The sequence below is a fragment of the Maniola hyperantus genome, chromosome 1, assembly GCF_902806685.2.
Source record: "Maniola hyperantus chromosome 1, iAphHyp1.2, whole genome shotgun sequence".
Taxonomy (NCBI): domain Eukaryota; kingdom Metazoa; phylum Arthropoda; class Insecta; order Lepidoptera; family Nymphalidae; genus Maniola; species Maniola hyperantus.
In genome coordinates, this window is record NC_048536.1 from 10682670 (window position 1) to 10699779 (window position 17110).

At 35.2% G+C, this 17110-nt stretch overlaps 1 protein-coding gene across 7 annotated transcripts in view; it reads left to right on the forward strand.

Annotated features, from left to right (window-relative positions):
- CadN (neural cadherin) overlaps positions 1 to 17110 on the forward strand; it is a 452548-nt gene that overhangs the window by 349412 nt on the left and 86026 nt on the right. For all 7 annotated transcript variants that reach the window (XM_069501144.1, XM_069501129.1, XM_069501134.1 and 4 more), the window contains one exon: positions 1824 to 1967. In XM_069501144.1, the coding sequence (XP_069357245.1) occupies positions 1824 to 1967 (144 nt within the window). The remainder of the gene's footprint in view (positions 1 to 1823; positions 1968 to 17110) is intronic.

A 17110-nucleotide genomic window follows, 5' to 3' on the forward strand; every position in this document is an offset into this window, starting at 1 on the left:
AATTTTAAAAGTAAGATAACTATACCGTGGGGTATTATATGATAGGATTTTACCTCTATATTCTAAAACAGATTTTACTTAATACTTTTTGATTTATTGTGCACAATGTCAAAAAAATACTCGAGTAGGTACGGAACCCTCGGTGCGCGAATCTGACTCGCACTTGGCCAGTTTTTTTCATATTTCATCACTCAAGCCAGTATCTGGAAGGTATTAAAAGTTCTAGTACCTACCTACTCGCAGGGTGTGTTCAGTGTTTTATTCGGCCGTTGTTGCCACGAGACGCTAGGTTAGGTTTATGTTCATGTGTTTTAGATAACGGTTACTGTGCCTCGCCTTAACTGTGCGTCGGCAAATAAAGCAACTGGACATTTTAACAAACGTCCCTAATTTATCTTTGCTAACGTGTACCTCAAGCGGTAGCAATTTCCTCTCTAACTTTCTTTTACTCACAACTAGAGATGGAATATTTCACAGGTAGCATATGAAATGATCGAAGCAATTTATTACATTTAATCCCGCTTTATTATTTAAATTTCGCGCGCGCACGGTCATCGACTCGAGCTAAGAGCTAAAGAATGCGCGAGCGAGGACTCTCGCATAGTAACGTGTTAGAAAATGAAAAACTTCTATTTCATTAAAATAGCAAGCAATCGCTTGCTACGTTACACGGAAAGCGAATTTTTGCACTTAAAAGGAGCGAAAATTCACTATCCGTAAAAAAAGTGTCAAATATCAGCGCTTTTGATCTTAATCATGATTTTTAATAAAATAAAATTAATATAATTAGCAATCCAAAAATTGAACAATCACTGTAAAAAAATAATAATTTCACCAAATGAAAATGGAAAAAGTAGCAATAATGCTCGTCTCTGCTCACTACCCTGTAATGCAGATTAAGGTTCGTTTGGAGTATTCATTAGTTTTGTTTGTATGTATACAAAATAATGTAGGTTGAATTCGTTACTTTCATCTGTTCAACACTTATTAAAAGATCATGAACTTTTATGACGTAAAAAAATGTTGCACTTTATTTTAGACTAGATAATTCTCGCGAATTAGACCGTGTGGATTTAGGTATGCCCCAAAATAAAATATAGAAATAAATAAAAAAATTAGATAGAAATGCATGAAGTGACTTTCTTAAAATAATTACTGTGATGCCATAAACTATTGGTATAGGCACAATATAAATAAAGAAAACCCATAATTAAATCTGCATAAAATAATATAACCATGCTATATATGTGAACCATGTGGGCTATATTTCAGATAATCTATAGTTTCCCTACTTCATATTTAATTAATACATCAGCTTTGCTATGTTGAATCTGGTGCTAGTACTAACAAAGTTAGCTCACGGATTCTCGCGATTTGTTGATTTAAGTTCGGAAATTTAGTAGTTCTTGAAAAGCTATTAACTATAGTAGGTATAACAGACGTGAGTAATGGTCTTTATATAAATGGTGATCAAACTGAGAGCAGTAATGTTCATTACAAGAATCAGGGTAAAGCGTAAAAAAATAGTAATTTGGAGTTGTAAAGTAGGTCATAGCCTGGTTCATTGTTTGTTAATGACCTGGATCCTAAACTAATATAATATAGGTAGAGATCCGGTATTAGAAATATCTATCCTCGTCTGTCATTTGATTGTGATAGAGAATATATTATGGTAGATAATGTGTAGATTTATAACATCGCACATTGCCTTTTTTTTACTGTTTAACACTATTGGCACGTGATTTCGAATTTCACAAAATTATAGTATTGTTAATCTAGGTCATTTATTTTAACTCGATTGTAACTCATTATTTTATTTTCAGTGACAAAGTTCATCCGTATTGGCATCGCAGACAAGAATGACAACCCCCCGTACTTCGACAAGGAGCTATACGAGGCGGAAGTCGACGAAAATGAAGACATCCAGCACACGGTCCTCACCGTCACCGCCAAAGATCATGACGAATGTGAGTACCTAGCATATTATAACATATTTTTTTCATAATCGATTTCATAAACTCAGGTTCGGGCAACTTACATTTAACTACACTACAGTTAACTAGAATCTAACTACCAAATGGCCTCTTGTTAAGAAACTCAAATATTTACGATAATGTCAACATTTTTATTTTCAGTGAACTAATACCTAATGTTTTTCCATAGAATTTCTATGTACCTGTCAGTAGACCCCATTTCTAACACGAACACTGCAGGTTTGCTTGAAACAAAAATGTGTGTCAGTTAAACTAATTTAATGATTACAAGAATCATAAAAGAAAATCATGATTCTTGTGATTCAATCAGTTTAATCTCCACTCTTAAAATTTGTTTCAAATAACTCAGAGATAGACACATTCCTAAGAACTGACCCCATAAGAATTTTACGTGTCATGTCCGGAATTTCGGTTCTGTACCCAAACTTTGATGGAATGGATGGAATTTGAATATGTATGTCAATATTAAAACTAACGAGAATAGTACGCGACAGGTCTAGCAGGCAATCGGAGTATGAGGCGGGGGGACGCCCCACACACCCGTACGTTACCCCCGCTCGCTAGGAAAGGCGCAATGTTTTGATCCACTCGTTTTTCGAATAACTCAACGTAGTTCATTAAGCGACTAGTGAAAACTCACAGACATATGACACGCAGTTCGATACATGGACAATAAGCTTTAGCTCCGTCCAGTATAACAAGGTTTCAGTGCCTTTGCTGTGCTGTCAGCACTCGACGCTAAATTGGGGCCGTAATGTGGTAGCACCGCTTTCCTAGGAAAGCCTATCTTTAGAACAGTTTAAGTCTCGTAAAAGTAAATTGTTCTAATTGTTGTTGTGGTATTTCTATAAAAATATTGAGATTGATTTTCTCGGTAACGAAAACCCTTACTAAGTTTTCGTTACCGAGAAAATCTCAAGTTTCTAGAATCAACGGTTTAAGCTGTACCTACTATGATTTATCAGTCAGTCTTTATCGTTTTATATATTATATAGATAGATAAGACTGAAGCCAAGCCACTTGACTGAATTGTCCTTGACAACGGGCGCAGATGGTTCAACAATCTCTTTGTGACCTAAACTTTATCTATTTGCGTAGGGCTCATCATAATCCTTGAGGTACAAAGCTCTTTGAAGAGATTTAGTTACTATTGACGCGCGAGTTTATTGCTATCGAGGCCTGATTTTTCTATCTAGAAACACTTAAATATTTCAGTGTGAATATACACTCCTTTGCAAAACGGGCACTTATACAAAAATTATGCGGACCTTCACCTCAAGTGGTGATTTTTTCAAATCACAGTTTTTGCATAGCGATCTTCGTAGCACCTGCCGACGCGGACGTCAGTCATAGCCAAAGGATGAAATCCGAGCATTATCAGAAAAAAAGTACGATACTTTAGTCCGCTTGAATCCCAGGATGCGAATTTCTTGCAAATCTCAAACGAGTCATCCGGTGCTCACGGAGTAACTTATCTGGCCGCCAATTGCGTATGTTGGTAGCTAAAAGCCTTCTTACTGTCATAGGCGAATTTGAGCTTTCTGTTCCTTTTCTAGGTTCTTTTGAGGTCCATGTAGGTAGGTACTCTTCCAGTTCCTTTAAGCCTGACTTACTAAAAAACAGCCATCCTGTGGTTCAGTGGAACGTTTCCTCCCAGATCCTGGTTTCGTCTAAAGATAACCTGTTTCTTGATATCGGGCCCAGGTCCTGTCTATCAAGTTATTTCATGCCAGAAACACATTTTATACCTTGAAAACTCTGTACTTAATGGTAAATTATAATGATTAAACAAAAAATAAAAACCGTCTGGTTTTGCAACAAAAGAAAGAAAGAAAGAAGAAAGAAAAACTTTTGTTGTTTAAAGCTGTGCCACACATTACCAGTTTAACTTGGGGGTTAGGTTATCCCGGCGCCTCTAATACTTGAGCAGTAAAGTCAAAAGACCTCAAGCAGAAGAAGCGCCGGAATAAACTATGTCATCAAAGGGGTTTATAATAACATGCCTAATCGAAAATCTGTCACCTTATCAAATAGGTTAGACTTCACATTATAAAATAAGCGCATTCTTCTGAATGTTAAATATTATGTCATTCAAAAATGATTTAAGATAACAACAGTGTTAACTTTAAAATATAATCGCATTCAAGTAGTGAATGCGGAATTTATATTAACAATTTAATGCAGCTATTACTTATGCGCTGTTCGGCTCTGCTTAAAGCCATTTTAACTTTCAAAAGGATTAATGTTATAAGTATGCAGTTTTCTAAAGAATATGTTAAAAGTAATACTAAACAAGTGCTTTCACAGGATCGGCTAGTTGACGGGACTTTTACGATTGCATTCTGAATTACCAATTAATTGACTGGTACTAAACTAAAGAGAACGCCTTTCAATCACAGTTATTGAATAGCGCTGTAAAATAGAGTCGTTAAAATGGATCAGCTTTCGTTACGTTTTATACTTTCCTACATGCTTCCTACCTATTTTCAATGTATATTGAAAATAGGTAGGTTTGAAATTAAAAAAAAATAAAATAACTAAAGGGTATAAATGTCACTTTCGATAATATTAGTTGATAAGACGTTTTAATAAAGTTAGGTAGGTATATATAACGGGACAGGTTGAGATGGCACGTGGGTGAGCGGGGCGTACCCCCTGCCTCATACCCCGAGAGTTCAATCTCGATCTGTCGTGTACTAGGTGTACATTAATAATAATAATTTATTCAATAACATTATAACAGTTATGAAAAAAACACTAGTAGGTTAATTCATATTACAGTGTTTTTTTAATTGCAAGTTTATTATTATTATTTGGTGATTAAACCACAGGCACACGGTAGGTATAGTAGGTACGTGAGAGGTTAAAATGGCAATCGAGATGGGGACGCCCCGCACACCCGCACATCCCCCGCGTTAACCCGGTGCGGGATAGCGTGTGTGACGTGCGGGTGCGCAGTGCGTCCCCCCGCCTCATACCCCGATTGACATCTCGACCCGTCGCGTCGCGTACTTCCATACTAATATTATAATTGCGAAAGTGTGTCTGTCTGTCTGCTAGCTTTTCACGGCCCAACTGTTCAACCGATTTTGATGAAATTTGGTACAGAGATAGCTTGCATCCCGGGGAAGGACATAGGCTACTCTTTATCCTGGAAAATCAAAGAGTTCTCACGGGATTTTCAAAACCGAAATCCACGCGAACGAAGTCGCGGGCATCATCTAGTAAATAATAAGGTGAAATTAAGACTTCACAATCTTGTGGTCCTAAAATCGGAACTTGTCAAGTTAGGTATGCATAAAAACATAAAATATTTAGTAGGTACTTATTTCATCTTTTTCATGAAACATGTTATAAAAATTAACTAGGTAACAACGTGAGCGCTGACCAAAAATGTTATGAATAACTTTAAAACTCATTTAAAATTTATCAAATTGCATTTTATTTTGCACACCGCAGATAAACTACTGTGTCATTAAATTATAACATTCGTATAACTTGTGCAGTATTAATATATTTTACATGTTTATTATACTATTATTATATTATTTTCATATTCATTTGCAATGTATTTTATTTATTGCGATAAATTCAGAATATATCTACAAAATTTCGCTAAAACCTGTAGGTATATTCATATTGGTCTAAGTCAGCGATATACACGGTCTATGTTTGTACGTTTTATACCAAGAACCTTTGTGACTGCTGTCACACCAGCAATACCTTTTATTCAAGGCTTTTGTTCATTTCAATTTCAATCCCTTTCGAAATGGATTTCATTGGTATTCAAAATACCTAATTCAATATCAGTAAACAGCTATACCGTTCGTTTAATCGTATACATTGTTGAATACTAGTAAAAAACGTAAACTTCCCTCGTAAGATACGCGGGAATCGAAATTATGTAGAAAGATTGTTTAGGTTTGCATGTAAAGCCCTTAGGTATCTTGTGTCTAGATAACGTCCTACCTCTGTACCCGTAGTACAAGATTCTACGTCTCACCAAACCAAACCAAATTCGAGAGTCGAAATACTTCCGCGTTACAGTAAAATGGACCTAAACAGCCTTGAATTGAAGTCAAATATTCAATGCCACGGATTTTAATTTCGCAATGTTTCCGCTTGGAGCGCTGGCTGTAGAAGTGTAGACAAACTTGAGCTTTAAAACAAGGCACTTAAGATCCAGTTTACTGTAACGCGGAAGTATTTCGACTCTCGAATTTGGTTTGGTTTGGTGAGACGTAAAATCTTGTACTGCGGGTACTGATACTGCTGACAAAGAGTACTTATTGTCACGCAAGTGACTTTACCCGTAAATACTCGTTCTTATATCACAGAAACGATATCGGCGCTAAAATATTAAAATGCTTCTTTTATGTACAATATTCGTAGTAGCTTACATCACCTACTTGATTTGTCAATTGTCATGGCTTAGTAGCTTCAATTTAGGTTTTAAATATTTTCATCTTGACAATCATGGAATACTATTAATTATTGCAAAATGTACCAGTTATATTGGTAGACTAGCTTATGCTCGCAGCGATATTTATATTAGTCAATTCATAATATAAATATCGCTGGCAAAGTGTCATCGCTCGTACCATCACAGCCATTTTGGCAAGTTCCTCGCAATTAAATGTTTACACGGGAAACTGAAAACGTACATGAATTACAGTGATATAGGTAAAACTTAAATCTATACAAGTTGACTTGCCCCCATTTAACATGAATCTTGCCTATTCTTAAATATATTATTTATTTTTGTACATATACTTATAAACGTAATATTCAGAAATTATACTAGCTTTTTTTAATAGAGAGTACAAGTAAACGAGCAGGCGGTTCACCTGATGTGTAGTGATTACCGCCGCCCATGAATATTTGCAGCGGTTGAGTATTTTTTCATATTTTTTTCCTATAAGACAAATAAAATCGTTTGTACTTCACTTTCACTTCAGTTCACTTATTGGCATAGTATTACGTTGATTCGTTTGACATCGCAATTTCAATAATGCGAATAAGAGTTCTCATTTTCAATTATAGGATAGGAAAATATCGGGTACCCACTATACTGTGCGATCTAGTAGCGAGATCTAATACTACATCTCCGACACTTCATACAAATGAACAGATTTAATCAATCTACCATTGACAAGGACAGAGCTATACGTAAATCAAGCGAAACAAGGACAACGCTTTACCACGTGAGTGTCGCGTTTTTACATACTAATGTACGTAATATTCTTTGCTATTACTGTAATATGACATTAGGTATATAGTCCGTAGTAAACGTGTTTGATCTATGAATCACACAATTGCTAAGATTTTTAAATGAAACATGTATGAATCGTAGCTTATAAAACGTAACAAGCATATAAGAATTTCGCTTTCACATTGCCTTTATACTTTATTCAAATTGTAATAAAGATATAATTGGGTCTAATTGCTTGAGATATGAGTGGTGCTGTAAACTTTATTATAATTTGCAAACGACACTGTCGCTAAGTTTATTCCACAGAAAATATTTGTTATGAAATTCTTAATTTGTGCCTTTCTGATCTACTATGGTTAGCTTTTTAACTTTAAATTGAATCAGTATGATATATTGAAAAAAATTCTAGGCTCTTCAAGACAAGACATGTTACGTTCATATTACATGGAAAGAAAGAAAAAAAGAAAAATTGCGTACATGGCGTATCACATTTTGTGCTCGATGATGAGCACAACCCGTCGGAAATATTCGAACCTGGCTTAGTGATGTCATGAAACGCGCTTGCGTTGGAACCGGTACTGGATAGGCGAAAATGGGTGAGCTGCGAGGAAACGCGAGGGGAAGCGCATTCCAACGAGGTGCACAGATATTTCGGACGAGTTGTAAGACAGAAGATTTAAAACACATGAGAGTAGAAAAGATGTCGCTCTACAAATGCGACTCAGGTGTAGGTAGTAGTTGTAAGTCTTCACGTAAGATATGATATGCATAACGTATCTACTTCTTTTTAGGGTTCCGTACCTCAAAGGGAACAACGGAACCCTTATAGGATCACTTCGTTGTCTGTCTATCTGTTTGTCAAGAAACCTTTAGGGTACCCCCCGTTGACCTAAAATCATAACATTTGGCAGGTAGGTAGGTATAGCATACGTAAAAGGAAAAATCCGAATATCGTGAATTTGTGGTTGCATCACAAATTAAAATGTGTTCATGAACAAATAATTAGAATTTTCAACTTTCAAAGTAAGATTAATGTACCAAATGGGGTATCACATGAAAAGGCTTTACGGAAATAGTTTTTGATTTATCGTGCAAAATGTCGAAAAAATATGACTGGTACGGAACCCTCGGTGCGCGAGCCTGACTTGCACTTGGCCGGTTTTTGTATACGTAACATCCTTGGTTCAGGCTAAAATTATGTTAACAATCGGTATATCAGTGAGAGACAATTTCGATGATTTGTACAATTTTATCGAGCTAGTGAAATCTCCCCTGGGACCCATTTCGGAAGGTATTGACGGAATTGGAAGTAGGTATAGTAAAATTTTCTCTTACAACGTCGTAAATCTTTTGGCCTCATCGGCAATACCCGGGCGCTTGTTTTCGATTAAATGTAGTTTTATTTTTGTTTATTTCTGTTTTCAGATAGGTATCTCTAAGTAAACGAAAGTATAAGTAGGAGTATAAATTTTTTTTACAAAAAAAATAAAAACCGACTTGTTAAAAACATGTTGCTATGACTGGTTAAAAATCTACTGTTTACTAAGCTATTACACTGATCGCGAGCAATTTACTTTTATCTGTTGAGGAGTTCCAGTATCTATCTTCGAAGATGTTCATCAGATCTTCACCAAATTTAAATGGGACCAACTTTGAAGTATACCCTTTCAAACAAAAAAAGAATTTTCAAAATCGGTCCAGGCGTCTTCGAGTAATCGGGGAACATACATAAAAAAAAAAAGATTCCGACGAATTGAGAACCTCCTCCTTTTTTTGAAGTCGGTTAAAAAGTAAGCTTGCACTACGAAATTTTACCGCGCGTATCTGTAAGTGAATGAGTGAGTGGTATTCCGCTTTTTATATAGGTATATAGATTATCGGACGTTTTACATAACCTAACACAACCAAGAAAATAAAATCAATATTACGTATTATAATTTATAATCATATTATCGTACAGAATTTCCGATTTCTAACTTTAGCTTGTTTGCATTCTCATCGTCATGCCACAGATTACGTAAAGAACTCATAATTTATATATCGCATTTACAAATTATCCAATTCAAAGTTAACTCTCAGTAGGTAAAGCAAACATCGAATATCTTTCAGTAAAGTAAACACCGGAAAGTGTTTTTGCGAGACTGGTAATCCTATCCAAGACAAACGAAAGTCGTTGTACTGCGTACTCGTTCGTGGAATGTAATATGTACACATTACACTTATATAGGTATTTATGTACATGGCCTGTCAGAAAAGGATCGCGACGGTGACGGAGAATACCAGAGGAAAACCTTGTTTGTCTTGGTATATTTGCATTTCATTAGGCACTTTAATTTAAAACAATTTGTGGGTCCAAATTAACAGAAACAAAGGTTATTTTTAAACGTTTTGACAAAATTAATTACACGGCTACACTCAATTTAAATTTTATGATAAGAAAAAAAACTTTTTAATTCCTAAGGTCTGATCCAACCTACGGAGTGGAGTGGAGTGTGAATTACTTTGTTATTAAACGTTTCTTCTTCTTATCTACACTAATATTATAAAGAGGAAAACTTTGTTTGTTTGTTTGTTTGTTTGTTTGTTTGTTTGTTTGTTTGTTTGTACTGAATAGGCTCAAAAACTACTGGACCGATTTTAAAAATTCTTTCACCATTCGAAAGCTACATTATCCACGAGTAACATAGGCTATATTTTATTTTGGAAAAAAATAGGGTTCCGTAAGATATTTGGGTTTTTCGGACACAAGGTGTAAAAAATCAACCAGAAAAGTTACTTATTTTGCGTACGCTGCCTAAACTATAAAAGATAGAACCATAAAATGTTCTAATTAATTGTAGATCTTATAAATATCTACAAAAAAGTCCGCGACACACTATACCCATCTATGTCGAGTGAGGCACAGCAACCATTTTTTTATTTAAAAATCTTGAATTTTTTTTGGACTACATTTAAACGCGTTTATTTTACTCATGCTATTAATCCTTATCAAAATAAATGATTTCATCACTAAGAACAGTTTATGGAGATAATATTTGGTCTTTGAATGATTAAAATTGGACGTTTGGTTTTGAAGTTATGGCGAAATTAAAATATTACGATTTCTGCTGCACGGCCCGTTGTATTATATAAAGAGGTAATGTCGTTAAGTTTGTTTGTAGGGGGTAATCTTTAGAACTACTGAACCGATTTTAAAAATTCTTTCACCAGTAGAAAGCTACATTATTCCTGAGTGACATAGGCTATACGGGATCTTTAAAAACCTAAATCTACGCGGGCGAAGCCGCGGGGATCAGCTAGTCTTATAATAATAATAATTTGAGGGTCCATAAACTTGAAAATTACAAAGATTTCTTGGAGCTCCTGCTTTGACTGTTGAACAGAACTTTTGTAGTCTTATTATTTCCGTCTACTTTTAGTCTCGACGAATATTTGCATACCACTTTGAAAGCTCTTTCAAAACATCTTAATTTTTTTATGTCTACCCGAGATTTCCAGATACTACTTTTAAAGTAGCAAAGAAGACTTCCTTTTTAATCTTTCTACAACGTATTAATGCAAAAGTCGAGGTACGAGGTTTATATTTATATAGGTAAGAGTGACTAGGTATATAGGTACTCTACTTTCTCAATAGTTGCCTGTATTGGAATGAAGAAATTGAGCAGTATCAGTGCTGTTTTGATAAATAATTTACAAGATAAGATATCGTATTACGATGAAGATGATATTTAGCTATATGTATATATTTTATTTTCTTTATTCAGACCCAAACGGTTATAACAACACTTAAAATTAAAAATATAAAAAATACAAATACCAGTAAAGTAGCATCTAAAAAAGTAAATGAATTAGATAAAGCAACAATCGTCACAAACACATAGGTACTGAAAGAATATAGGTACATTACTTTTGCATAAAATAGAAAGGAAAGTAGTATCTATAAAATCATCTACAAAAGTTAAACTCCATAGTGGAAGCTCAGTTTATTATCTTTTAATTAAGGCTTTCTTTGACCTTTATTAACTACGCTACGAAGCTATAAGTAATTCACACAATAAATCACCGTTAACTCCATCTAACTTAACGAGCGACAAGGATTTACTTAAGAAAATAAGATGAAAGAAGAGTAAATGTTACCCTAGAATAAGTAGGAATTGTAGGCCATATACAATCCCAATAATATCCCAAAAGAAACCACTATCATTATTACGTGACTAGATGATGCCCGTAACCTCGCCCACACAGATTTTGGTTTTTAAAAAAACCTTTTTTGTTTAAAAAACGTTTTCGGAATGAAAGCCGTCTCTGTACCAATAGATGTTGCTCGGTACTTCTTCCAAGTGAATTCAGGTATTTTATAAATCCTATGGGAACTCTTTAATTTTTCGGGACAAAAAGTTGCCTATGTCTGTTCCCGAGATGCAAGACCTTTCGTCAAAATTGGTTCACGGATGGACTGTGAGGATTGCGCGATTATTGCGTGAAAGTATTGCGATCTATTCAGTTTAGCAATATGGCATAAAATCAGGAGGAAACATTGATGGTATTGACAGCATTATAATAAAATTGACTTATAACCGAATGAACCAGAATCACAATGCGGTATTACTACTGTAACCCTCATATCAAAAAAGTATCAAATACAGAAATCTCTCACTATTTAGAAATAAGTGGTAACAAATTTCCTTTGACTCGAGACGTATTGTTGATTCGTAGCAGTAAATTACACAGGGAACAATTTCAACAACGCCCATCGTAAACTTGTTGAACTATTAAACTCTTCCCTTAAACTAAACTGTGGAAGACGCTTAGGTCGCCCGCGCCGTTAACCACACTCTACTATACAAGTTCTTAGTTCTTAACCTCACGTCGTATAGAGCTTTAGTTTGTTCTATTTTCCTGGGTACGGTCTACAGAATGAAGTAGATGTAATGTATGTGTATTTATTATTATTGTTATTTGTTAGAAATAAGTCACATAGCAGTAGTGTTTACTCGAAGATTGATTTCTAGCCGAAGCCGATTAATCGGCTTTTGCCACAACCTTCGACCGGAGCCGAAGCCGATAGTTTAATTAAATAGCCCTAAGAACTTCAGTTCAAGATTGGCCGGCCAGCACTTCGTAGTTTAATCCCCACACCCTGCGCGTTGCCTGTTCCATTGTGCTCTCGCACATTCGTAATAGTTCGTTTAATTTTGGCACTTGCTAAAAAAGCCGCTTCGGCCAAAACTTCGACCTTTTTTAGATGAAGCCGAAGGTTTGACCAAGGTTGTTTTTTTTTTTGGCCAAAGATGGCCGAAGCCGAAATTTTTGAATTTCACGAAGAAACAAACAGCCCGAATTTTCTCGTAGTAATTTCTACTTACATCAATAATTAATTTTTAAATACTTACCTCTGTCATTAGTTGATTAAAATTATATCTTCTGTAAAAAAGTTTCATTAACAATTTAGATAAAACGAGCCTCAAAGGACGACATAATTAAAAATACTTGGATAACTTGTCCAATCTTAGGTAGTCCGACCGCCCGGTCATTATCGAAGGGCAGTAATACCGGAGTCCCTTAGAAGTTTATTAAACACTAAATTATTATTATAGAGCTTTCAGAACTGCAAATTAGTGTAATGTGGATATTGTATAGTAGATACAAAGAATGGTCTAAATAATTAGTTGGTACTTGACTGCGATCGTTATCAAAAACGGTCGTTTTTTTTTTCAAAAATTGCCGGACTGGCAGATGAACAGACGGATTGTATATAAAACTAGCTTATACTCCTGACTTCGTCCGCTTAGACTACGTAAATTCCAAACGCCTTTTTTACCCCCTTAGCGGTTGAATTTTGAAAAATCCTTTTTTAGCGGATGCCTCCGTCATAATAGCTATCTGCATGCCAAATTTCAACCCGATCCGTCCAGTAGTTGTAGCTGTGTGTTGATAGATCAGTCAGTCAGTCAGTCAGTCACCTTTTCCTTTTTAACCGACTTCAAAAAAAGGAGGAGGTTCTCAATTCGTCGGAATCTTTTTTTATATATGTAGATAAGATAGACTATATATGAGGATTCCTTGTTTTAATATGGAAACCGTAAAAAATATATAGTTCGTGAATAATTCTGTTCTCGCGAAAAAGCCTTGAGTAATTATCTCCATTAAATAAGTAATTAGTTCACCATATAAGTGTATTATGAGCTCCATTTAACAAGAGGCCTGGGGATAAGCGCCAGTCTCCTTCCAAACAGGTATACAGCCTTAATACCTCTATCCCACTCTATACCTGTAATTCTTATTGTCTTAACAATAAGGGTTACGATTCAACATAATCATCACTAGACTTGGGCCATTAGACTAACGAATTGAGATTACTCACCGTTTCAAATGTCGCAATTTATTACCTATCTTCAAACACTATCCACTTTATCGAATAAAACCCAATCGCGAATTAATTGATGTTACGCTTACATAATTCAAAATAGGTATATAAAATTCTATTCTTGGTAAACTCCAATACGATAATAGTTAAATAGAATTTGAATAAAACCCATCTTTACAAAAGTACCATGGGTATATTGACCTGAGTCAAATTTTATCGTATGAAAAGATTTAATTTCGATTATGTTATGTATTTTTTGTTTACCTTTGTTTCATATAAAAGATACTCACTCAATACAAATCCATTTGCTTTAATGTAAAAATCATTTTTTTACATTAAAGCAAATGGATTTGAATAATGTTGAAAAATATTTCGCAAAAATAATTATTTCGCAAAAATGTTTAAGCTGGATACAAAAAAATCTGTTAATTTTAAAGCTTGAAAGTCCTTGTTTATTCTCTATGAATAGCTTAAACCACTGGGTCTTAAAATTTAGGCGTTTGCTTTGTAGGTTTTCTCTTTAACGAGCCATCTTTAAATTTTTAAATCGCAATCCGTGTTTGTCTGTGTATTCCCTTGTAACTTTTAACATTTTAGTTTAAAGCGGTTTTCACCACCAAGTTTTATAAACACATTCAACGCGGACAAGAATGCGGACAACAGCTTGTTATTGCATAAAAAATGGTTGGAAAATACATAAGTGCCGCAATTTTCGTCCTTAGGTATTTTATTATATCCAACCACGACCCTGGCCGGGTATGGCTTATAGCTATCGCTATGATATCGCTGAAAAAGTTCTTACACGTAAAAGTATAGGACATAATATAGCGGTAACTACTCAATAATTTATTGGCAAAGAAAATTAGTGTACAATTGTACATGTACCAGAAGTTACTGAAATATTGAGGTTTCAAAACTACTTCCAATACCCCGAACTTAGTACTCATGTTGTGTTATATAACTTCTACTAAACAAGGCGAGACGACAAACAAAGAATTGTTAGCAACTTCTATTTGTGTGATGTGCCTAAAGTCGGGTAGTCTTTCGGCCAAACCAAGCGTGATCCCCCCATTACGATTGGCTATTTCTATGTATTTGTGTCCCAATAATGATGTCTGTTATGAGAAGATACTTACATAAGTAGCGCTAGATTTCCCTTTCATTATTTTCCTTAACATATATATTATTATACGTGTATGATAAAAGAAAGGAAACGGAACAACCCACCATGACGCGGAAGACAATGGGTACGATGCAGTCAACAGCAAACCGAGAAATGGAACTAGTGACCCGAGACCTTACGGTTAAAGTAAAACGAACGGTGGATCATAAAGTTTCGCCTCTGCAGCGAATGGTAATTTCTGTGTTTAACTCTTGCAGTATTATATTATATCTCTCTCTGTACAGGAAGTGAAATTGGATGAATTACGACTGTACGTAGTCGAAATTACACGGATACGTACGAAGCGATTTGCTTCCTTGTTTCTGATTTGAACCGTTATTATTATATAGGGTAACTAGTAGTGAGTATAAAATAACAGGTATACGAGTTACGAAACACTGTGTCGGTATTCTTATTTGTAGCACATGTATATACGGGCTCCTAACCTTTGATAGTATGGTTTCGTTCAACAAGCTTTGAAACTACTTTTGTTACAATATCCTTTGAACCACTTTCTAAGTAGCTAATACTATGCAAATAATATGGCGACTAAGTAACTTAAAGTCAAGATAGAGTATTAGCATATTATCGGTGTATAAAGGAACTTCAAAGCTTTATATGTCTCAAGAGGAGTATCGAAATCAAGTTGGGTGTACCTATTGATGTCGGAGCCACCCCGTTAGGCACCTACTACTTGGGGTACCAGTATGTAGGCGGAAAGAGTATGTGATATTTTGTATTGTATCGTATTCACTTGACCGTAATAAGAGCCTGTGCAGCCAATGACATTTTCGCTCGTAGTCAATGTGCGTTTCACAAACGGGCGGGGCATCAAAAGCGCTGATAGTTGTACTTTTGTCCCTATGCAAAAGTGAAAAGCTTAGATAAAGTATGCACCATCATCGTGAAAAGATACACCTAACCTAATTTATGAAAATGTTTTTGAAAATTAACCCCCTAAGGGGGTTAATAGGGGATGACAGTTTGCATTGAAGTTAGTCATTATCAAGTTAGAAAAGTACTTATACATATAAAAGTAGTAGTAGTAGTAGTAGTAAGTTACTATAGTACTTATAAATAAAAGTTACTTATATCAGCGTTTTTGGGGATTCATGTTGAATTCACTTCATAATACGCTGAATCTGATGATACAACATACTTTATTTATGAACAGAAGAATTATTCATCCCCGAAATAAATTTTCATTTCTTTATCTTAGGGAAAGAATTTTCAAAAATATTTTCTTATATTGATGAGCTACGTTATGGCTAATATTAATACTCCTGGGCAAAATTTCATGCTTCTAGACCGGCCGGTTAAGAGTGTCGATCTGTCAGAGGTTTTCCTTGCCTCAGAAGGCATGGGCAAAGGCCTTCCCTTACCCAAAAACATCAACATTTGAGAAAAGTTGAATGGTTCCCGAGATCTTTATGATGAGAAATCTCGGCTAGAAAGAACAGCTAGTGATAAATAAAAATATAACGCCATTACTCCTAAACAACTATAATCCATTGCCATGGACACATCATCCCTATACTCATACTTAATGTACGAGTATACCTACGACAATTCCAAAGCGAGAGCACTCAAGTGAAGAGTTTATGGCTAATTGCATGAGAGATGAGATCTGTCCGGCGCTACGCAGAGTAATTGTCTCACTAATTCGATACGACGCGCTACGACGCGTCTGTTCTACGCACGAGATATTTCATAAAATTCTCGCTGAAGGCGAACTGAGTACTCGTTGTATCTTATATTGTTACAAATAAATACAGATGGTTTCTTAAAAAAGAACTGAAACATCACTATCCCTTCTAATATTATTAATGCGAAAGTATGTTTGTTTTTTTTTGTCCTCCAATCGCGTCGCAACGGAGCAATAGATTGTTGTGATTTTTAGCATGGGTATGGTTAAAGACCTAGGGAGACAGGCTACTTTTCATGGAAAATCAAAGAGTTTTCACAGAATTTTTAATAACCTAAAATCCACGTGGATGAAGTCGCGGGCATCAGCTAGTCGCTTATAAAATTGCTGGTGCCCGGATTTCAGTTTGGTTCTGGGCATCAGTCTACATAAATCTAAAACTTGTAAAAAGTAATGTAAAAATATATAAAGTGATTACAAAGCCTGTAATCTCGAATCGAAAGCACTTACGATTTTATCCCTAATTGGATCACATGATGAGATCTGTTTGAAACCGTGACGAGATATGCTAAGTAATTATTTCGGTCTTTTGACGTGACAGCCATGGCCCATTAATCAATCAGCAATAAATCTTTAAGTATAAATATTTATCCTGATTGACTGATCTATCAATGCACAGCCTGAAAACTTGAAATTTTGTCAGTAGTTCTAAAGTGGCGTTTTATGATAA